The sequence below is a fragment of the Ischnura elegans genome, chromosome 5, assembly GCF_921293095.1.
Source record: "Ischnura elegans chromosome 5, ioIscEleg1.1, whole genome shotgun sequence".
Taxonomy (NCBI): domain Eukaryota; kingdom Metazoa; phylum Arthropoda; class Insecta; order Odonata; family Coenagrionidae; genus Ischnura; species Ischnura elegans.
In genome coordinates, this window is record NC_060250.1 from 4,842,162 (window position 1) to 4,863,723 (window position 21,562).

Genomic DNA, 21,562 nt, shown 5'->3' on the forward strand with positions numbered 1-21,562 from the left:
GATAAGTGATGGCCAAATGAAGTTGCAAACAATGCTACTTCCGCACCAAGCATTTATTGACTTCATGATGGCAAAAATTGAATCTATCATCCCACATTCTTTTATTACAAAAGCACAAAACACCTACATGAAGGAGAGGAAGGTGAATTTATTACATAGTTCTAATGTACTTTGGCGAAAAAAACAATTTCGCACACATTCCAAAATGAAGTGCAGTCATATCATTGGAGTCACTTCAGTTGTTCAATACATCCTGTTGTGATACATACAAAAGGCGAGGATGGAACTTCAAAAGAAGCATCATTGTGTTTAATTTCTGATGACATGAGGCATGATGTACCATTCATTTATTCAACACAAGAAAAGAATATTGAGTACATCAAGTCCAATTTTGGAAATGTAAAGAAAGTTGAATATTTAACTGAGATGAATCCACATGGATCCATGGTATTTCCATGGATTACAGTTCCACTGTGTGTGCTGTCTGGGATGTTCGCAGTTCTCAGTACATACAAGAATTTCAAAACAATGATAAAGTTATGTTACCAGCAGGAAGACTTTCAGCTACTAGCAAGTTGGTCATTCCATGCTAATATAGTCACAGAAAAACTGTGTGATGGAATCTGGGGCACAGTCAAAATTAGGACTGTCACAAAGAAAAACCTACAAAGTGATAGAGAATCCGACAACATAATTAATGTTGAACAAATATTCTAATTTGTAAGAATCTGTTCACAAAAACAAGTTTTTTTTTCTTTTTGAAAGAAGATGCCATTGAAAAGAATATGAAAGCTCGAAAAGGGGATTTGAAATTGGTGAAACTATTAAAGGAACGAGGAGTTTTCACTTCTTTCATGAAGAAACTGCAGCTAGCATCTGGCCAGACTGGTAAATTATTTACCGGTCTGGCCCGTAAATTTATTACAGCAAGACAACTGAGCTCTGACAATGAAATATGTCTTAAAGAAAGCATATTCAATAACACTTTGCCAACTATAGTCTAATAGTCACTCTTTAGTGGCATATGTAAACAAAAATAATTAGTAGATAGGAATGGTCCAATGCTTCAATGAAGTTGCACAGGATTATGATATTAAATTTATGCACCCTCATGGACCTTCTGAAACGTTCTTTTGGCCTCAGAAAGATCTGTGCCTTGTACTCATATTTTATGTACTGTAAATTCACCTGAAACAATAACCTCCCAGGTTGGCCGCTCCTACAACATAGATTCTGTTTCTTGAAGAGAAATAAGTAAGGCATGGAACACTTTAAAAATTCAATATAAATTTTAGAGTGAAAAGTCATTTCTTTCTAAATGGTTTTGTTGGACTGTCACTAATTTGGAAGACATGATTTTTGTAACTTGAACTTCATAGCTGCTGAAATCTTATAAAATCGGTTTTCCATGCAAATTTTTTTCATGTTCTTAATAAAATTATAACCCTGTTTGGATTGATAGTTTCCTTGTTCTAAGTGTTTTTCACTGCTTACTTTTTACCACAAAATATAAAATTTTGTACTTAAAAATGAATATTAGCATTTGGCTATGGTAGAACATATTGCTTTCGTAAAATTTTATTTTCAACTTTGTTGTGTAATAATAGTTATCATTCCAACCCCACTCATATTTATATACCATTTTGAAGATAATGTTATCCTTTTTCCAGCGATATATAATTGCACATTAATATCCGAGAGATTATGGCTACGAATTTTTTTCTGAGTGGATGCACGGATTTAATAAAAAATTATGTATTTGTGCTTGGGATTTTATTAATTTTCATTGTAATAAAGGGTTATGATTCATATCTCTTGGGTATCGTATATTTTCTCTTCTTACTGATATAGAAGCTTCAAAATTGTTGATTTGTCATGTAAAAACGAGAATTCGTGCGCGCTCATTCGGCATGCACACAATGCTTGGAAATAGGAATTGTCTAACACTTTTAACAACCATATCTCTGGAACCATCAGTCAGAATAAGCTGAAAGACTGTTCTTATCTCAATACATATGTTACGCATACAAAATTTTATTAATATTCAAGAACCTTGGGTGTCACGTCCCGTACCTATTTACTGGATGATTAGAGGGGTGACATGCATGAATGGAAAAACCAGAGCAATTTTTAAAACACAGTGAACAAAATTTTGATACCTTCCCGGAGGATTGACTAAGGTCCAAAGTGCATCAGCGTCTGTACGAAATCTTGTAAGTAAATATCATTTACTTGAAAGGCAACGTGCAATTTCCTAAAATTAAGTTACGCATGCCAGAGAAAGAGGCAATGAGGGATGCAATCGATGCAATGAATAATCGGCATAATAGGAGCAAATATCTCCCGCACGCCTTGACCAGACAATCCTATAACGTGGAGTTATCTACCGCAATAAGGCTATAAATCGCAAATCTTATTCATATCTCATAACGAGAAATAACAATTGTTTATGATTATAACTAGTGGTTATTTCACCAATTTAATTGACAACATGCACTCACTTCACCTCATCACGGATGCGTTCTGTCAATTGTTTCATGCGTAGAATCAAGGGTGAGGTGAAATGTGAAGCATTATGGGACAGTGAATTTACATCGCCATCATAGAGATAGCTGCCGAAATTTGTTAAATACTTTAACCGTCTTGTGTTTATTATTTGTGCATCTGATAATGTTCACGTTAATTTCAATCAAGCGTTGATTGTGCCTTCTTCGATCAAATGAATGTTTGCTTTCTGAAGCTCTTGAAAACGAGGTAACCTGTGAGATCATCCGCAACAGTCCATAAATAAGGTAATACGTATATTTTTTCTGTATTTCACATTCATTAGTACTTCATATATTTGAAAGGTGTATGCTTATTTACGAAGACCTTCTTTACTTTTAATTAAGTCCCTCTCAAGTTCGTCGCTATGTTTTGGAAATACTCCCACCAGTCCTATCCTCAGCAGATAGATTATCTGCTTGACAAAAAAGTAAGTTAACTTTCATGTATTAGTGTTAATTTTGTTCACAGTGAAGTATTTGGTGAAGTTAATTCGTCCCTTATCGTTGCTATTAGGATGTTACCCTGCGGGAACTGCTGGATGAGGAGGATGTTTTGCAAGAGTGCAGGGCGCAAAATAAAAAACTTATCGAGTTGTAAGTGTATTTACTGTATACTTTTTGTCTCGCAAAATGTCCCTCGACTATTGCCTTCTGTGGTATCCTGTGATCATTAAATTTGCCAGCTCAGCTTCTCAGTTATGTGATATGTGTTTGTTTAATATGCAATGGTCAGTTACCCCGGGAATTAGAATGTGTGGCGGTTATCTGCCTTTAAATGTATCTATGATCGATGTGTTGATGAATGTACTCCCATGTGGGATGTTTATTTTGGAAATTTTTAATGTTTTCAGCTTAATCAGGCCAGAAATAATGGAAGAGTTAGTTACGTTAACAACTGTGGAGCCAACCTCAGGAAGTGATGGCGACGGTTCTTGTGATACGCCAGATGAGTTTAAGCTGTACAAACACCCTAACACAGCATGTGAACTTCTAGCCTGTGATATACCCACATTAAATGAACGCCTAGCCGGAGATGAAGCACTCATGGCCCGCCTTTATTCTTTCTTGGAAACCGAACCACCGCTTAACCCTCTACTTGCCTCTTTCTTTGCGCGCACTTTGGGAGTTCTCCTCACTCGCAATTCGGAGCAGGTAAAACACTTTCAAGATTAGCATTTATGTAAGAATACGATGTACAAATTTTTTGATGACATAAACTCTCTCCTGTTGAGTAATTTCCAATCTCTTCAGTGTTTTAAAGTTTCAGTGTGCTGTTTTGAATGGTCTACCACATCTTGATGTGCTGCTTTACTTTCTTTAGGCACTCTGGTAATAATTTTATTTGATGTATGTTATGTTTCTTCTCTTACATGTGATTGTCCGTGGTATGTGATTCCCAGAATTGGTATTCTTATCAGTTAACATGCTTGCAAGTCTTGGAATTTTTGAAATCAAGGGAAGATTTTATAACACTTTTATTGCGACACATGGGAACTTCTGCCATAATGGATTTAATGTTCAAGCTCTTCACAAGTGTTGAGGGGGATGAAATTAAGCTCAACTTATTAAATGTGAGTAATGGTTTTGTTTGTGTTGCTAAACATATCATTAGGCTTAACTTTGTTAACAATTTAGTATCAGTCATACCAGTGGACGCGTTTAAATCTTAAGATAGCCATTTGCTGCAGAAATGGATGGGAATTTAAGCACACCAGAATGTTGCCACTTGCATGATTATGAAGATACTCTGATTTTATTAAGTTTTGTAAGTTGTGCTGTAATGTCATATCCTGTTGAACCATAGTTCATGTATGCCTTCTCCTATATCTGATTGAATGATTTATGCTCAAAACTATTCCATTCACAATGAAGAAATTCAAAGGTAGACTAGCCTTTGAATCTCTTCATAAAAATTCAGTCAATTTTTGTCTATGCAGAATAAATTGATTCCTGGAAAGGATAATTTTATCTTATTTTGAAGTTTACTAATTTGAAATTTGTCGATCTATTATGCCTTTCTGGTAGTTATCTGCAAGTTCTCTATTTTTGAAATTATGTTTTGAAAACTGTTTAGTAGCTTAGTCTTGCATTCAGAATTTTATCAGTTCCTTGGAAACAAATGAAATGCTTTTGTGCATAAAATACTTGTAGAAGTCCTCATGCCGGAGAATATTCTTTTTCTAATGGAATTGACCAACTTTCACCTTCCGTATCACCTGTGCTCTTTTTCATTGTATTGCATCTTTCTTCATATGCCTCATTGGCTGCCCACTATTATTATGCAGTGCATTTCCTGTGGCTCTGTGATGATTGAATAAACAGAGCATGTGGTCATAATGGCTCACTCATGCAGAGGTTATTTCTGTTAAATATTTAAGTTTTTTCCATTTAGTGATAGGTGTAATTTATGTGACCATTGCCATTTTTTTAGCCTTAAATTCTTGTTGTCCTTTTTTCCTTGTGTAGTGGTTGAATGGGCAGCAAGTGATTCAGCGCTTGGTGTCCCTTTTTCACCCATCCATTGATTCTGAGAGGCACTCAAATACTGCTTATCTTCTGTGTAACATCATTTCTAAGTACCGGGATAATGTGTCGCAAACGGATAGTTATGTGAGGGCATCACCACCTTCATCTGCTAACATTATCCTCAATGCCATCGAATCGTAAGTTTTAAATCTTGGATAAAAATTGCCCAGTACATATTTTTAAATGCTTCAATCGGCCATTGCCCATCCTGAATCAGGTTGTTATTTGTTAGAAATATTCTCCCTGGAGTTGATGTTAGGATTGTTTGTGTTGATAGGATATTTATAATCAGATGGATCTCACTAGTAAGTTAAAAATAAAAATTTCAAGTTTTGATCCTATCACGATTATGTACTTTCAAATTACAAAGCTGTGCCAATAAGGTCTATAAGATCTCTATTGATTCCTGTGTAGAGCAGGTCTTTATTGTGACCTGAATTCACCTTATTTCTTGTGGATAACCAGTGTTGCTCATTAGATTGTGACTGAGATTATTAATCTGCCAAGTTAATTTCACCTGAATTTCTTAAATTCACAATTGGGAATATCAGGGGAGAAGTAGGCGGGCACAAACTTGGGCAGGTGACCTATGGAAGGGCTTGGGGAAGTGAGTTGTTGAGTGCCATGCAACATCCCCCTCATTTAGAAACATGGTGATTTGGAAGTTTTTAAATATGATATTATTGGCATACAATAGGAGTAAATTTGTACATGAAAGAGAAGAGATGTGCTTCTTCAAGTATCAATGAAATTAATAGATGGACTAAAAAATGGTAATCAACGTGTCATGTGCATCTTACATGCCAGCCTCAGTGGAGGTGGGGTAAAGTCCTCGCCTGCTAAATCGAAGGTCGTGGGTTCGAGTCCCACTTGAGGAGGTTGCCCCTACTCAGGGTACGGTTGTGTGTGATAGTCTTTGTTAGTATATGTTTTACCCCCCTAATGTCCCCAAAGGCCTTAAAGGAGCTGTTTTCGGGGGGATGAAGGTAATAAAAAAAATTAAATAAATATGTAACATTACACCTCTCCTGTTACTTTCCCTATGGGAAACATTTACAAAATATTGATCTTAATAAATTTCTTTTGAAGGACTGTCATGATTGACATGAAATGAATGGTGAATGTCTGATTGGCATGTTTTTATTGCTATTATGAGTGAATTTCAGTTCCTTGATATTGTACCTAAGAAATATTTATGGTAAAAATCAGTTTTGTGTTGAGGTATCTTTAGGTTCGTGAGACAGAATCCTGTATTATAATGCTTGATGTCTTTTTTAAAGTGAATTACTTAAAAATATGAGAGGCAACTTGTTTTCAAATTTTAAATGCGGTGATAAGGGATAAATAAAGCCTTCTCTCGCTTAAATTTAGCCATTGTAAAATTCAATGTTACAGTAGGAGATCAATAATCTGGAATGCTTGGGACCAGATGCATTCTGGATTAAAATTTCAATAGTGAATAGATCAGTTACCTTGATGCAGACAGCAGTATTTTTTCATGGAGTGTGCATTTGCATTCATGGAAATAATGAATTGTTGATATATTGTCTTTAGGTTTAACCTGTGATCCAACTCTTTACCTTCTCTCTCCCATGGAACAGATAGTGCAGAAAGAAAAGTGTGTAAAGTAACAAGTGACAACCTCGGAGCATATGAGTCACTGCAAAACTAATACTTTGTTGTGTTTTGAATGAAGCTTTAACCCATTAATCCCCAGCGTTGCGTAAACACAACATTATTGAATTGAAATTATTATAAAAAACCTTTGCTTCAGGATAATTTTTTCTCAGGGTTTCTGAATTCCTGAAATACCATTCGCTCTTTTTCAGTTATTTTTGGAAAAATATTCATTAAAATAATAATTTTTATTTTACTTCGAAATTTGCCTATTTCGAAGCGCTGGAGTACTACAAACTGTAAATATTTTTTTACAAAGATTTATTGGGCGATCTTGCTGGAGGTAATGTTTTCTCTTAGTTTTAAGCTTCTTTATTCATCATGTTTATTTTTGTCACGAACTTTCATCGCTACTGGTATAAATATGGTTGTTGTAAATAATGTTGCGTTTATGCAACGATGGGAATTCTCTGGTAGACCAGAGGGCTTGTCTCAAAGCATAACGAAAATTGTCAATATGGCTTTTAATCGACAACGTAGTCTTTTGGAGGCAGTTTAGATGCATTTGTGGTACTCACAGGTTGTGAGTTTGCATAGTAAAGGGTGAATGGTATCTTGAGTTCCAACATGGCCATCGGTACGAATTTTACATCGAACACTCTGGTTCTTCGTGGAGTCAAACTGTTGCGCGCACACGTGGAACCAATACAGGGCAATGTCATTCCCATGTCGTTGAGTGAAAGGATTACTTCATTGACATTAAATTCAGCTTCAGATGCATTCATTTTCAGAGATGGTAGAATGAGAGGGTGAGAAACCTATTAGTTGAAGCAGGATTGTGATGGAAGGTGGAGCATTCCTCTAGTCGCTCATTGGAATTTTCTCCGTGCAATCCTGAGTTACCTATTTTTTCTTCTATCGCTTAGGTGATGTAAGACTAATAATCTAGCTTCAGTTGGGTTTGTATCAGTGAAATTTTCCTCTGAAATGCATCTTTAATTCTCATCCAGTAATAATATAAATCATACCGCAGTAGTTTTTGCTCAGCTTTTTGCTAAATAATTTATTCAGGGGTTTCCTTCAGATTTAAAATTGAAGAAAATTTTATTCGTTATTTCTACGCCTCAGGCGTATAGTTTATAAGAAGAGTCAAGAAGGTAACTGAAGAATATAAATTGACAGGTGAGGCGATTTAGAATATTTTCTTAACTTTGGAACTACAATGGGGATTACATCTTCTCAGTATTTCGAATATTGCAGGAGGTGCTGCAAGGTAAATCATATTTTACTCAAGCAGTATCTAAAGAAAAAAATCGTCCAGTAAACGCGCACGCCCAGGTAAAAGATGCAAAGAACAAACAGCAGTTCATCTAAATGTGAAAAAATAGAATCTACCTCCGTAGGAGTCCCGAATTTCTGTGTGAAAAAGGGAATAGAAACACTTATTACTCAGTATGGAGGCCACTCACCAATTGAGCTCCATCACTTATTTCTCAGTGGAAAATTAATTGAATTAATTTTGAGCTACTCAATAATTACGCTGAGGAGATAAATAACCATACATTTACTCAGAGTGAGGCAGATATAAAAAAAATAATTGGAATGGTAATGTTGTCGGGGTATCATGTATTACCACGCACTAAGTTGTACTGGACAAGCCAAGAGGAGATGTCTGTCGCAATTGTGAGGCAATTTATGATGAGGATTTGGTTTGATGAATTAAATGAATGTCGACAGCTCTCCGATAATTCTCAACTACACAAAGTGATACATTTTTGAAAGTTGGACTTTTTCTCAATAGACTTAACCAAAATTCCATTCAATAAGGAATTTTCCCAACAAATGGTTTCATATTTCAGGTAGCACGCAGCTAAAATGTTCATTCGTGGGGAACAATTTAGAGTAGGTTATACATTGTGGTGTCTGACCTCGTCTACAGGCTATCTCAATCAATTTTTGCCATATGGTGAGGCGGAACTTGAAAGTGATATGCCTAGGATTTGTAAGTTCACTAGAAGAAAGGGTTGTAATAAATTTGCTGAATTTTTTTGTTAGTCTCCGAAAATTCTTGCCAAGTATTTTGATAATTTCTTCATCAGTTACAATCTATTAGTAACTCTTAAGTAAAATTGTTATATTTCAACGGGAAAAGCAAGAGGAAATCGAACGGAAAACTGCACACTCATGTCTTTGAGAGATTTGACAAAAAAACCTAACGGGGATTTCTACTATTCGTTTGACAGGTCAAAAAATATTCTCTTAGTGCGATGGCAGGATAACTCTGTCATCGCTGTTGCTTTAAATTATGGGAATATGGTACCCATAGTAAGGACGAAAAGATATTCCCGGAGATTCCCGTAGAAAATCGAAATATCATCAACGATTCCGATCAGGGAATGGAAGGGGTAGATTTTCTCGATAATTATGTTGTATGTTACCGTATCCACTTTATGAGCAAAAGATGGAGGTGGCCTCTATTCCAAAAAGGGGTTGACAGTGCAGTGGTGAATCCGTGGTGATTTTACGCCTAAGTCACGGGCAAAGCAATTCCTCAGTTAGAATTTCGGTCCAAGATCGTAAAACTTTACTGAGACTAGAAATAGTTTCCAATACAATGGCTGATGACATTTGGCATAAAATTCGGTGTCCACATGCGGGACACCTTAGGAAAAATAACATGTATGTGGGGATAACGGCAGCATGTCCGTCAAGGGAGAATACGGCATTTCATCTGCAGGCTACATATAATTCCTGGCGAAGATGTCAAATTTGCAAATCAAGGATAGTTACGTTGTTCAAAGCGCTACGTTTAATTCCGAGCAGCATATTATTGAACATTACATCAGAAAAGACGATGAAAAATAAAATGTGCAACCTAAGTTTTCAAAATTTTTTTTGCTTTTATTTTCCGGAGTTTTCCCAGCGTTGCGTAAACGCAACATTATGCAAATCTTATATTATGCTGAATATATTAATTTTGTCCAAAAATTAATCTTAATTAGGCCATAATTAACCATAAAATACGAAATAACCGGAGTTAAAAGCCCTATGTGCAGTCTGGGGAATAATGGGTTAATGTTTATGCTGCAGTGGCTGCCTATTGTGTGAGACACGTTGCCGTAGATGCCGAAGCAAACTTCGATTACGACTTTGAAAAGACTTAAGGTACCACTATCCTTTACGGCAGCTTACAGGATGCAGTGTAGAAATAGATTTGAACATATATCAGTTCTGTAACGTGTCATATTTTGTACGATATACACATGGTAAGTGCTTTCTTGAATGGTGTTTTCTTTCTTCATGTATCATTGTATGCCCAGACTTGATGAACAATGATTTTTCTTTCAATAACTTTAAAATGCTTTGCAAGTTCAGTACTACGCCATACTTACCAATTCAGATAGATATGTTCTCCAATGCTAAACTCTTGAGAAACAAATAAACGATGGGAATTTGGGGGAAAATGGAGAGCGGCTTGCATGAAAATTTGAATGATTCGTTCCCCCCTTTTTTTCACCAGTGTTTCTAGCAAAAAGGTGTGTGGCTTCTATGGGTTATAAATAATCTTAACTCTTCCATTAATATGACATGTTTCAGCATAATCACTAAAATTGCAATTTTCAAATTGGATGCGAGTGATGGTGATAGTCCTTCAATTCCTCATACTCATTCCTTTCACCCATTGTGACTTTTGAAAAATTTTGTTAATTATGGAAATTTGTGTTGCACTTCACAGACCTCAAACTGTGTCCAATCTGCTGGAATTAATGCTGTCTAATGGACCAAATGGAGAGCAGAGTGAAAGTGCAATTGTTGGAGGCATACTTGTACTCCTGGAAATTTTAGACTACAACCCCCACAGGTTAGTACATCCACTTAGTGAATAATTTCCTTCAGTGTCAATGCTCTAAGATAACTGATGTGGTTGTTGTGTTGCCTTTTGATTCCCCCCAGTCGAGAGAATGGTTATGGTGGTTGTGGGGTTGGCTTGGGGCAGGGGAGCCGTGAGGGAGAAAGTTTAGCGGCCGTGGAGGAGCACAAGAGGGTGGTGGCTGGAGTCGTGAAAGCTGTGATCCCGTTCCTGCCTCGCATCCATTCTCTCCTTGTGGACCCACCACCGGTACGTGCATCACAAGTTTGTATTGTGTTTAATCCTTGCATTGAATGGAATGCAACTTTAACACGAATTTGACTAACTGAAGTGGTTCTTAGAGTTCTTTATCTCAAAACTGCCTATTTTAAGTGAGCACGAGATGAATTCTTAAATCTGATATTGTAAGTTGCCAGGCGCTCTCATCCTTGTCATCCGCAGGTAGGGGTGGACGGGTCAAAATTTTAAGGTTCGGGTCGGGTCGGGTCGGGTATTTCTTTTGACCCTCGGGTCGGGTCGGGTCGTATCCAATAATTTGATCATAATTTTTTTCTTGAAGCAGAAATGTCAAAAAATATGTTTATGAAGGCCAATAAAAGGAAAGAAAAATAAACAATCTATACCTAAATGGTAGATTAGTTTAAGTGTATTCACTCAAAACAGAAATGCAAATGCATATCTGAAACAGACTACTACAAAAATAACACAAATAAATACAATACTAAGTTGGATAATGAGGTCAAGGTAAAACAAACATCTTCCTGTATTTCCTGTAAATATATCCCAAAGTCAATTCTTCCAGTGCACTCAATTTCAGATAGGCTATTATTAAACTCAATGGCCCATATTACAAATGTTTAAAATCAATGACAAATATACACAAGAAATATTTTGTTTCCATAAATGTGTTACTCTTTAATTACAAAAGGTTAAAGAAACCAAAAACTCAGTCTTAAAAAAATAGAATGATAACTGATGAAAGCTAATAACAATTATCACTATCCATTAATATTTGACTTATAATAATGACTTATGTCTAGTTATTTACTATTAATTACACAATCTATAAATTATTAGTTTTTTGCCAGAAGTGAAAAATATTAAACCTATTTTTTTTACACTAATAATACAAAGGATGAAAGTAACATGAACAAATGAAGTAGTCCTTCGTGTAAATATAATCTGGAAATAAAAATTTGAGTTTTAACACTTCAAAAACAACAGCGTTCCTGTCTTCTAAAAGTTTATTATACATCCAAACTTTTTAAATTTTGATGTAAGAACACTAATGGTCACTAAGAAACATATCTAAACTTAGAATGGAAGGAGCTTAATATTTGTGTTGTTGCTACATAGTACTAATCTTTCATATTCATTACGTGATTTTTCGCTTGCCGTTGGATTTTTCAGCATGATTAAAATAAAAATGAATTCATGTACTGAGGTCAGTGAAAACTAATTTCATGTAATAGCATAGATATTGTGTCATTGTTGCTAACATATATTTCAACATGAAATATTTTCATACAACCATTCTGTAAATGCACATTTTAATTATTTTATTTACCTCAACCCGTTTCGACGCCACACTCACGTCATTTTAAGGACGTCTGGCAATAAAAATTGTAAAGCCAAGGTCTTAACTATACAATTCTCTTGAGGGTGCGGGGACATGGGAAGGAGAACGTTCTAGAAGGGTTCAGGGTGCACTTGGGATTCGTTGGGAGAGTAAACTGGAAGAAAGGGCAAAGAAAGTCGGATATTCAGGAATATGGTTCCTATTTGCTAAAAAAAAGTCTGTACCCCAATGTACACCGCATGGTTCCGATTGGTTTTATGGCCATAAATCTCTGTAAAGGCCAATCTTAACTGCCACACACACTACTCCACCCATTTCCGCTCTCTTCCCCGCACCGTAACCTTGCAAATATTCCTTGCTCTCTCCTTTCTCTTCCAGTTTGTTCACCCAGGGCACTCCAATTGCACCAAGAACCCCACAGAGTGTTCTCTCCATTAATTCGAAGAAATCCTTTCATTTACAACTGCAGCACATCAGGTTTCTTTCCAGACCTGTTAAAACGACTGGACAATGACGTTAAAACCGGCCGAGACAATTAAAAACTGGAAGATTGATAAACGTGGGTTTATTTAAGTAATTTTAACAGTGATCATGATTGGCTGATTGAAGTAATGGGTTAAATAATCTTCCAGTAAGTCGACGTGTCGACAGTAATTTGGTTTCGTTTTTTATGCTTTCCGTATGGAAAATTAAATACACCGAACCCTTCTGGAGTTTTGTAAACAAGGGGAGTGGAACGCGTTTGGGCAGGGGTAACATCAAGAGTTGTTATATGAACGGGTAGATGGAAGGAAAATACTCGTTCCGTATTCTAGACTTCGCAGATAGCCGCTTAAAATAGGCAAAAATGGAAAGCATGGCTATTTTTATAAACTTATCCTCACATATATAATTTTAATGAACTGATAAGTTTTTATAAAAATAAATGAACTTATAAATTTTTATAAAAATAAAGCTGTATTGATTCCTCTCCAGCCAAAAACAATCCTTTTAAATCAATGTTAAACATTTCTAAGATATCAGCTGCTGAGATAAAGTCGTAGTTGCATTGACAACAGCATTGGCATCTGCACGGCCTTTTAAGAACAGGTCGGGAGTCTCCTTCATCTATGTCTCCGTAAACTAAAAGAATGATATAAATATCATCATTTACCTTCACAAACCTTAATGAGGTTAGTAGGGATGGGTCGAATAGTAGATTTCTCGAATTCGAATATCGAATTCGAATATCAAATCATTGCTCGAATACCTCGAATTTCGAATACCTCGAATACTAAACGATGAATGTGAAAATGTTTGACTAGGTCGCTTGTGCAGCAGGAAACCCAAGATTTTGGCGAGTAATTGTGACTGCCTTTAAAGGATTCAAACAGGAATTTAGCTGATAAATGGAATATTTTAATTTTATATAAACAATAGGGTAGTTTCCTTCATTAAAGAAAATGAAAGGCATTGATTGTGATTTGTTACCCACCATTGGTGTATTCATAATATACAAATTATTTGGTTCTAGAAATACCGGTTTAGACCAATGGCAATGGCCAATTTTATCCTCATTTGAAAAAGGCCAGATTGGCACCCATGTTATGCCACTCCAGTTGACATCACAGGGACCTATTTTCTACACGAGAGGATAGGAGTTTACATCGTCTAAGGGTACCAATGCATGCATGAGGCATAAAGATCAGGGAAACATGTCTTAATAATCACTTATTAAAACTGGCTGTGGTCGGAAAGTTTTCTTCGCTTGATAAGGTATTAATAATCCTTATTTTAGCCAAGCGCTACCAGCTAGCATGGTACTCGGCTACCTGCTAGCATCCTGCGTCGTGTTAGCGCTCAGAGCCTCGCCTCAAGGTCACCTCACTCGCAGCAGCGGGAAGCAGAACGACGTCACGCGGAGTTTTTCCCGGCATTCATACTTACCCGTCGCGTTTTCGCGCGCTTGAAAATTTTCACTTTTAATTTAATCGCGAAAAATAGATATCGTCTTATAAAAATCTAGAATCGTTAAATACGTACTCCAGGAGTATTAATATTTCGATTGAGGCTATAAAAAATAATAGGAGAGCACCGTATTTGAGCATTACGCCAAAATGCTAAGCCTCCGTCGTATTTCTTCGTCTTTCCGGCATTTATTTTCCTGCGTAAAATGCTTAAATAAAGTCAGAAATATGTCGTGTTTGGTCTTATTCTTTTTTAAATTACGCGCTTATTACTAATATTTCAATCCAATAAAAGCGTAATATCAATAGCCGAAAGTCATTGTTAGACAACTTTTGGGCTAGTAGATGACTCATGCAGCAGTTGACCTCCAGAAATGGGGAACTTCGAAGCAGGTAAGCAGAAAAAGGCCAGTGGGTGGGTAGAGGGGGGGCGTGAGACACGTTTTTATTGTTCTCGTGTAACTTGATATTTTTTTCGAAGCTAAGGTCTTCGTAATACGATCCCTGCGTGAGCTGGGACCTTTTGTTTGATTTCGGAGAAGAGGAAATCGTCGGAGGGGGTGGGGCGAACGCTGAATGGAGGGGGATAGCAGATCGTGGGAAATGCGCCAATGTCACTATCCCACGGCACTGATGAGTTCCTCCCTATGGTAGTTTCATCTCCTGGGGAAGAAGGGTGAAACGCGATTCTATTTTTTTCCGGTAACTTGATATTTTTTTCGAAGCTGAGGTCTTCGTAATACGATCCCTGGGCAAGCCGGGACCTTTTGTTTGATTTCGGAGAAGAGGAAATCGTCGGAGGGGGTGGGGCGAACGCTGAATTGAGGTGGATAGCGGATCGTGGGAAATGCGCCAATGTCACTATCCCACGGCACTGAGCTTCTCCTGATGGGGGACACCTAGGATTTTCGGTTTTTTTTCACCCGATCAATTTCGGTTCCCCACGTTGAACTCTTTTCACCGCTCTAACCCGCGAATTTGATGTAGTTCGTCAGCTTGCCTAAAACGGCGCTGCATGCACTAAACGACTAGAGTTCTCCTCATTTTTTCGAGTCAACTACCAACGACGTGCGAGCGACAGTGTATGACGCGAAATTAAAAGTATTCGAGGTATTCGAGACGGCACCTTTGGCATAAATATTCGAGATCTCGAATATCGAATACTTTCTAGTATTCGAGGTATTCGAGTATTCGCGGATACTATTCGCACATCTCTAGAGGTTAGGCTTTAAAAACTTTTCAGCCTAACCTGGTGCCTAGCCGAGAAGTTTTATTCGTTACCGCAGGTGCTAAAATGGATAAGAAATGGAATATATGCCGTGTCCCATTTGTCAAGTTATTATCGATTGGAAAGAAATAATATTTCAGCCCAATAACGCATATATAATGTTCAGCTGAAAATATGGAAGTCAATACCAATCACCCGTGAATATTTCTTTATAGTCCCTACTATTTCATAGTTCAGTGACGGAGTCAGACTGAAACGTAATTGGGCCGGCAGTCGTCACGACTGCCTGTCGCCACTCCTCGCTACTGCGTAGATATTAGGAACTACTTTCTGCCTTTAGCGCCCTTAATTGATGCTAGCCTTCTAATGTCAGCTAGTTCTGATTATTGCATTCTAATATAAAATAATGTCTTAACTTTTACGTTACTTAGGTTTTCTTAAGATCGCCATTTACATAGAAAATATTCGCTGGCTTGTATTTTACGACTTTTTATGCCATAAAATGTATGAAATATGTTATATTTTGAGAGCGCTGTCACAAATGATGGCCAAAATCAATTTAAAATGTTGCTGGGGACAATAGAAGTTATAAAAAAGAAAAGTGAAATATTTTTCGCGATGGATAAAATTCTCGCGATTTTCGACCCGACCCGATTTTGACCCGAGATTTGAAACGGCCCGACCCGAAGGTCGGGTCAGGACGATGACCCGACCCGACCCGAAAATTTCGGGGCCCCGTCGACCCCTATCCGCAGGTGTATAAGGAAAGTATCACAGAGAAAGTGAGAAGTCACGTGTCGGAGAAATCACACTTTATTCTTCCTTCATTTGAATACACACGTCGACTGCCGAGTGTACTGTCGTCTCCCTCTGGCGAGCGTTTTTCTGTTATTCTCTCGGGTGCGTAGCAGGATCACGTTCTTAAGCAAGATGTCTTACCTTACATGGCCATGCAAGCACTTCCTGTCGCCGAAGGGGTTGGGTGGTGGGGGATTGTGGAAGCCGAAAGGAAAGGAGTTATCGCTGACTTTGGATGGGAAAGAAAATGAGGCAATGTAATGAGGAAGACGGCAGCCACCTCTTACAGTATCACCTTTCTTGAGTGATTTAATTCAGGGTGCCTGGAAAAACTGGAATATCTGGGGAATGTCAGTCTCCTGGTTAAAGTCTGGGAATGGCAAATGTGCTGGAAAAATAGATTTTTGATGTGTGCACCATAGCTCCTCTTGCAATAACTTCCTATTACAAGACTTTTCTGGTTACCTGTTGTTCACTCCAGCTTACTTGTCATTCTTTTCTTATTACAGTAGACTCTTGTTAATACAAACAATGTTATTACAAAGCAATTCATTGGTCTCGATGAAAAGGCCTATCCAACAGGGTTCCCACTCAACCGTGAAAACCTTAAAACCGTGAATTAGCCGTGAATTTCCTCTACCGTGAAAAAACCGGGAAATAGCCGTGAATTTCGTCTTAAAACCTTAAAAATATCTCAATCTTGATAATAATACCTTCCCAGAAATTTTCATCTTCGTTCGTAGCTAGCGCACTTCTATTCATTGTGGCGAGCATCGTCGCATGCGGTCGTATGGGTCAGAAAAGCGTGGGAACGAATGTTGCCTGAAGAAAAAAACATCTTTCCCCAGCGCAGGCCTTTTCTCTCCCCCTCCTGAAATATGACACCACTTCTCATCAGCTTGTTTACTTTCCTCAAATGGCTTGGTTTCCCCTCCCTCGGTCACTGCTTAGTCCCCCTTCCACCCAATTAGCGTTCCCACTGGCTGCAGCGACCACTTTCGAAACTAAATCTAGATGGCCTTTGTGTCGAAAAATTTGAACGTTTATTCAACACCCTCAATCCTATGACTGGAAGACCGCTAGCCTTGACAACCTGCCATGCGCTGTGGACACTACGCTCCCTGCGTTTGAACCGGGTGACAGCGAGCTTTCGGCGTGACGTTACTAATTCACGCGCATTGCGGCCCTGAAAACGAGAGAAGATTTCCGCTTATGGCAACACAGCATTACACGATTGTCGCATGCGTCGACTGGGACTGGGAGTTTTACGTCGCAACCGGAAAGTTTGTGTGGAGTTATTTACTGTCGGTGGTGATCCAGTTCCTCCGCTTTGTGCTATCTAAGGTAATGCTGTTTGTTTGTGTCGTTAAAGCCTCAATGCCGTCGCGATTTAAACTGCTACATAGTCTCACGAATACAAGGATGAAGAACTTTGCTATTTCCTTGATCCTTGTATTCGTGATATTATGGATTTCCACCAAGTTACGCCCTCTACGATTAATTATGCTACATAGTCGTTCCATTTTTCCCAGAGCAACGGTAAGAAGGGAACATGATTTGTCTCTGATTAGAGAGATCGATTCAGTTTTGGTTTCAGAGTATTACAATAGCAGAGAAAAGAAGTCATTACACTGCCGCTTTCAAAAGAAAGTTATACAGTGGAACCTCGATCTATCGTTCCCGCATTGATCGTTCGCCGTTTCTGGTCCCAAATAAAGTTCCTTATAGACAATTTAATTTTTTCCCGCATCTATCGTTCCCCGAAGTATCGTTTCTCGCATTGATCGTTTGAAGATCGCGGTTCCGACGCCGAATTTTCCCGCATCCATCGTTTGACGAAAATGAGACGAAATAAATACAATGTGTCATTTATGGCTAATAACGACAAGCACGTAGTTGGAATCCTCTCCAAGAGATGGAACTACCATTGGGAGAAGCTCAGTGCCGTGGGAAAGTAACATTAGCGCATTTCCCAAGAACCTTTATCCCCCTCCATTCACCATTCGCCTCCCCCCTTCTGACGCTTTCCTCTTCTTCAAAATAAAAACAGGTCCCAGCTCGCGCAGGGATCTTATTACGAAGACCTTAGCTTCGAAAAAAATATCGAGTTACACGAGAACAATAGAAACGTGTTTCGCGCTCCCCCCTCTTCTCACCAACCGACCTATTTCAGCCTAACTGCTTCGAAGTTCCCAGTTTATGGAGGTCAACTGCTGCATGAATCACCTATTAGCCCAAAAGGTATCTAACAATGATATTCAGTAATTGCTATTATGCTTTTATTAGATTGAAATGTTAGTAATTTGCACGTTAAAAAAAACGAGACCACACATGACGTATTTTAAGCAAGGAAATAGATGGAAAAATACGATGGTGATTTTTGGCGAAACGCGATATCCTCGTAGCTGAGCTTACGGCAGTTAATTCGGCATTTTGTTCCGAAAACATGATACCAGGTTGTTATCAGTTATCAATTTACGAGCTATACTACTACTAGTAGTCTCACTTGTCAGAGTTACTGACGAAGGGATATCTTCTCAGGATTTTTGTTTCTCCCTACTAACAATCCGAATTCATCTGATCATCTTGCGCTACGCTAATTAGAAAAGAATGGGCATCTTTAGGGTAAAAAATTTCATGGCGCAGTCCTATGGTCACGCTTCGCCCTCTGCAGTGTGCTCTGCGTACCCCCATACGCGATAGCATCAGTTCCGAACTTCACCTCGTACGAGTGGTTTCCTACTTTCCAGGGTGGCTGGAATTCGAATCACCGAGTGTTTTCCATGTGGGTTTAATAAAGTCAGGGTTCATTTTCACTAGTTTAATTTTATTCGTTTTCGGACCATGGCCCCTCCGAAGAAACTATTGAGAACTGTAAGAGATGGACTGAAAATAATTGAACATGAAGAAAAGAATCCGGGCTAGATGCGCGTGAATATTGCGGAGCGCCTTGGGTTGTCCGCTAGCACATGACGGTAGGGGTGGGGGTAGAGTGAGCTACCTGGAGAAAACAAGTGGAGATATGAAGGCGAAGATCCAGGTGGGCGTGCCACTGACGATTAACGCAACATTGTTCACGCTTTACACACTACCTCAATTATATTAAAAATATATTCATTAGACAGGAACAATTCAAGTAATAGACTATTTTTGGCCTTCGTGATCCATCTCACAACCAGTCCCTGCGCCGGCGAATGTGGTTGTTTTAGGCACAACATGCACATTGCTCTCGTGAATACGTGTACTGGAAATGGTGTTTGATGGATAAGAATTTTTACATCTGACTGAAATCCATAATAGCGGTGTAAATGCCGAGTGGAGAGCAAACATTCAGAATTTTGAAAGAGACATGGGTCGAATCAACAATATGACGTATGTATCTTGATAAAGTACTACTTTTCCTGTTAGTATCTAAAATATTGTTTTGAAACCTTTAATGAATTTCTTAATTACTCGCCAAAATCCTGCGTTTCCTGGGACATAGGCAATCTAGCAAAAAAAATTAAGCATTGATCGTTTTTCCGCATTCATTTTATAATCGTATCGTTATTAATAAAGAAAAATTGTCCCCTATAGTGGAGTTCCAAAAAAGGAGGGTAGTCTTAGAATCGTGTTCGTCTTAGATTCGTGCTAATACGGTGTATGAAATTGTTTTTCGATTTATTATGTTCTATAAACAATTTTCATAAAATATTTTCCGCTGAATAAGAAAGAATCAATTTATTATATTCTATAAACAATTTAAATAAAATATTTTCCGTTAAATAAGAAATATTGGGGTGGGGGAAATTCGGTTACTGTGCAGTTATAACAACGTGCGCAAAAAACAATCTCTCAGCGAGGAATTAAAAAAGGACCTCGAGTGTCCGGACGGAAGAAGGTCCGAAGGGTATTCGGCGTCCGGGCAAGAGCGCGGTTGGGCTGGTCCTTTAGTCGGCCCTGAATTTTGCAAACGATAGATCACGTCATAACAGATATCACTTTTCATTGCGGCGTTAACATTCACGGCGTTTTTCGCGTACGTTAATTTTCTGTTGATATACGGCCAGTGATTTTCTTATTGTTGGCTTATTAACGGACCGTGAATTTAGCAAATTTGAGACCGTGAAAACCTTAAAAAAAACCGTGAAAACGTGAAAAATAACCGTGAAAACCTGGAAAAAGCCGTGAATTTCATTGTTCAGGTAGAGTGGGAACCCTGACTTACGAACAAGGTCTTGGAATGCATCTCGTTCATGTACCAACGACTTAATGTATTTGGTAAGGCATCAACCCTGGATTGCGTCATGCTTTCTTATATTGATGAAACCAAATGAATATTCTTATTTTTATGTACTGTAGATTCCGGTTAATTGGGACATATCGGGACTTGTGCATTTTGCCCCAACTAAGCGGCTGCCCCAATTAGGCGCTATCCTGTATATGGGCATAAAAAACTTTGAAACGCTAGAAAGAAAACTAAAGAATGTTTTTAATGCAACATAAGTTTATTAAACTATTAATTTGTTTAATAAATCAGCAAATCAGCGAGTTTAGTTAATTTATTATCATTTTTAAGAATTATAACAATTTAGTTAATAATATTTTTCACAGCCTTGGGCGACACTGAATGAATGTCTTTTACTAAGTCCTATTGAAGAAAAGTCCTATCCTTTTTTAGATAGTATAACAAAAAGAGCTTTCAAAATAGGGCAAGAACAGGAACATTTGTGAAAAATAAGAGTAGATCAAAGGAGGAAAATATAAAAAAATAGTAATCTGAAAACGAACAATTTTAATTTCGTCGCGAGTATAGAGTCTTTGTCGCCGACTCATGGCCCAATAAAGTGGCATGCTGTCCCAATTAAGCGGAGAATACTCTGGGATATTCCTCTGCTGGGTTCTGTTCTTCAAGATGTGCCCCAATTAAGCAGCTGCCCCAAGTAACCAACCGGTGGACCCATTAAACGGAATCTATTGAATTTTTTTTTAACTTTTGTATTTTTTGTTAATTAATTGACTTCAAGTACCAGATATTGAAGAGGAAAGAAATGTTGACAATATTTTTATTTTGATTACTCCTAAAAGAAAGGTTCGTACGAGCTTCGTTAATACGAACCTCTGGTTTTTTGGTCCAGTGAACTCTTTAATAACGAGGGTCTATTGTATTATGTTTCGCATAATCTGTTTATTAAACTAAAAATATAATTTGTGTGTCAGATCTACAACACCCAAAACCAGTTACGTCCAAGCATTGATGTGATTTATGGCCTTGAGTACGCTCCACGGACTCCCATTTTATATTCTTCTTTTGTTACGCCCAGCTGTCAGTGGGAGGGGAATGGGAGAAAGGTGACAGTGGGAGAGGGAGTTAGTTCCCCCATCCCTCAGTCCCTGTGTCTCGTGAGCAGACCTGTTTTCCTGAGCTCTTCCACTTGTGTGAGTTTGTGAGGCCTATTTTTGTTTGCTCTT

The 21,562-nt window shown here is 38.0% G+C and overlaps 1 protein-coding gene and 1 long non-coding RNA gene across 5 annotated transcripts in view; both read left to right on the forward strand.

The window, feature by feature from the left end:
• The first annotated feature begins 2,548 nt into the window (after positions 1–2,548).
• Positions 2,549–21,562, forward strand: part of LOC124158452 (serine/threonine-protein phosphatase 6 regulatory subunit 3) — a 153,590-nt gene continuing 134,576 nt past the window's right edge. For 2 of the 4 annotated variants that reach the window (XM_046533539.1, XM_046533541.1), the window contains exons 1-8: positions 2,550–2,792; positions 2,892–2,974; positions 3,061–3,140; positions 3,398–3,698; positions 3,947–4,117; positions 5,013–5,209; positions 10,426–10,551; positions 10,644–10,809. In XM_046533539.1, the coding sequence (XP_046389495.1) occupies positions 2,912–2,974; positions 3,061–3,140; positions 3,398–3,698; positions 3,947–4,117; positions 5,013–5,209; positions 10,426–10,551; positions 10,644–10,809 (1,104 nt within the window). In that variant the 5' untranslated portion in view covers positions 2,550–2,792; positions 2,892–2,911. Of the gene's footprint in view, positions 2,793–2,869; positions 2,975–3,060; positions 3,141–3,397; positions 3,699–3,946; positions 4,118–5,012; positions 5,210–10,425; positions 10,552–10,643; positions 10,810–21,562 lie in introns of all 4 variants that reach the window. The other 2 variants (XM_046533542.1, XM_046533540.1) reach the window with 2 other exon arrangements.
• LOC124158453 lies at positions 13,032–15,806 on the forward strand. The gene is made up of 2 exons (XR_006864797.1): positions 13,032–13,311; positions 15,306–15,806. It is a non-coding gene; the product is annotated as an uncharacterized LOC124158453 (long non-coding RNA).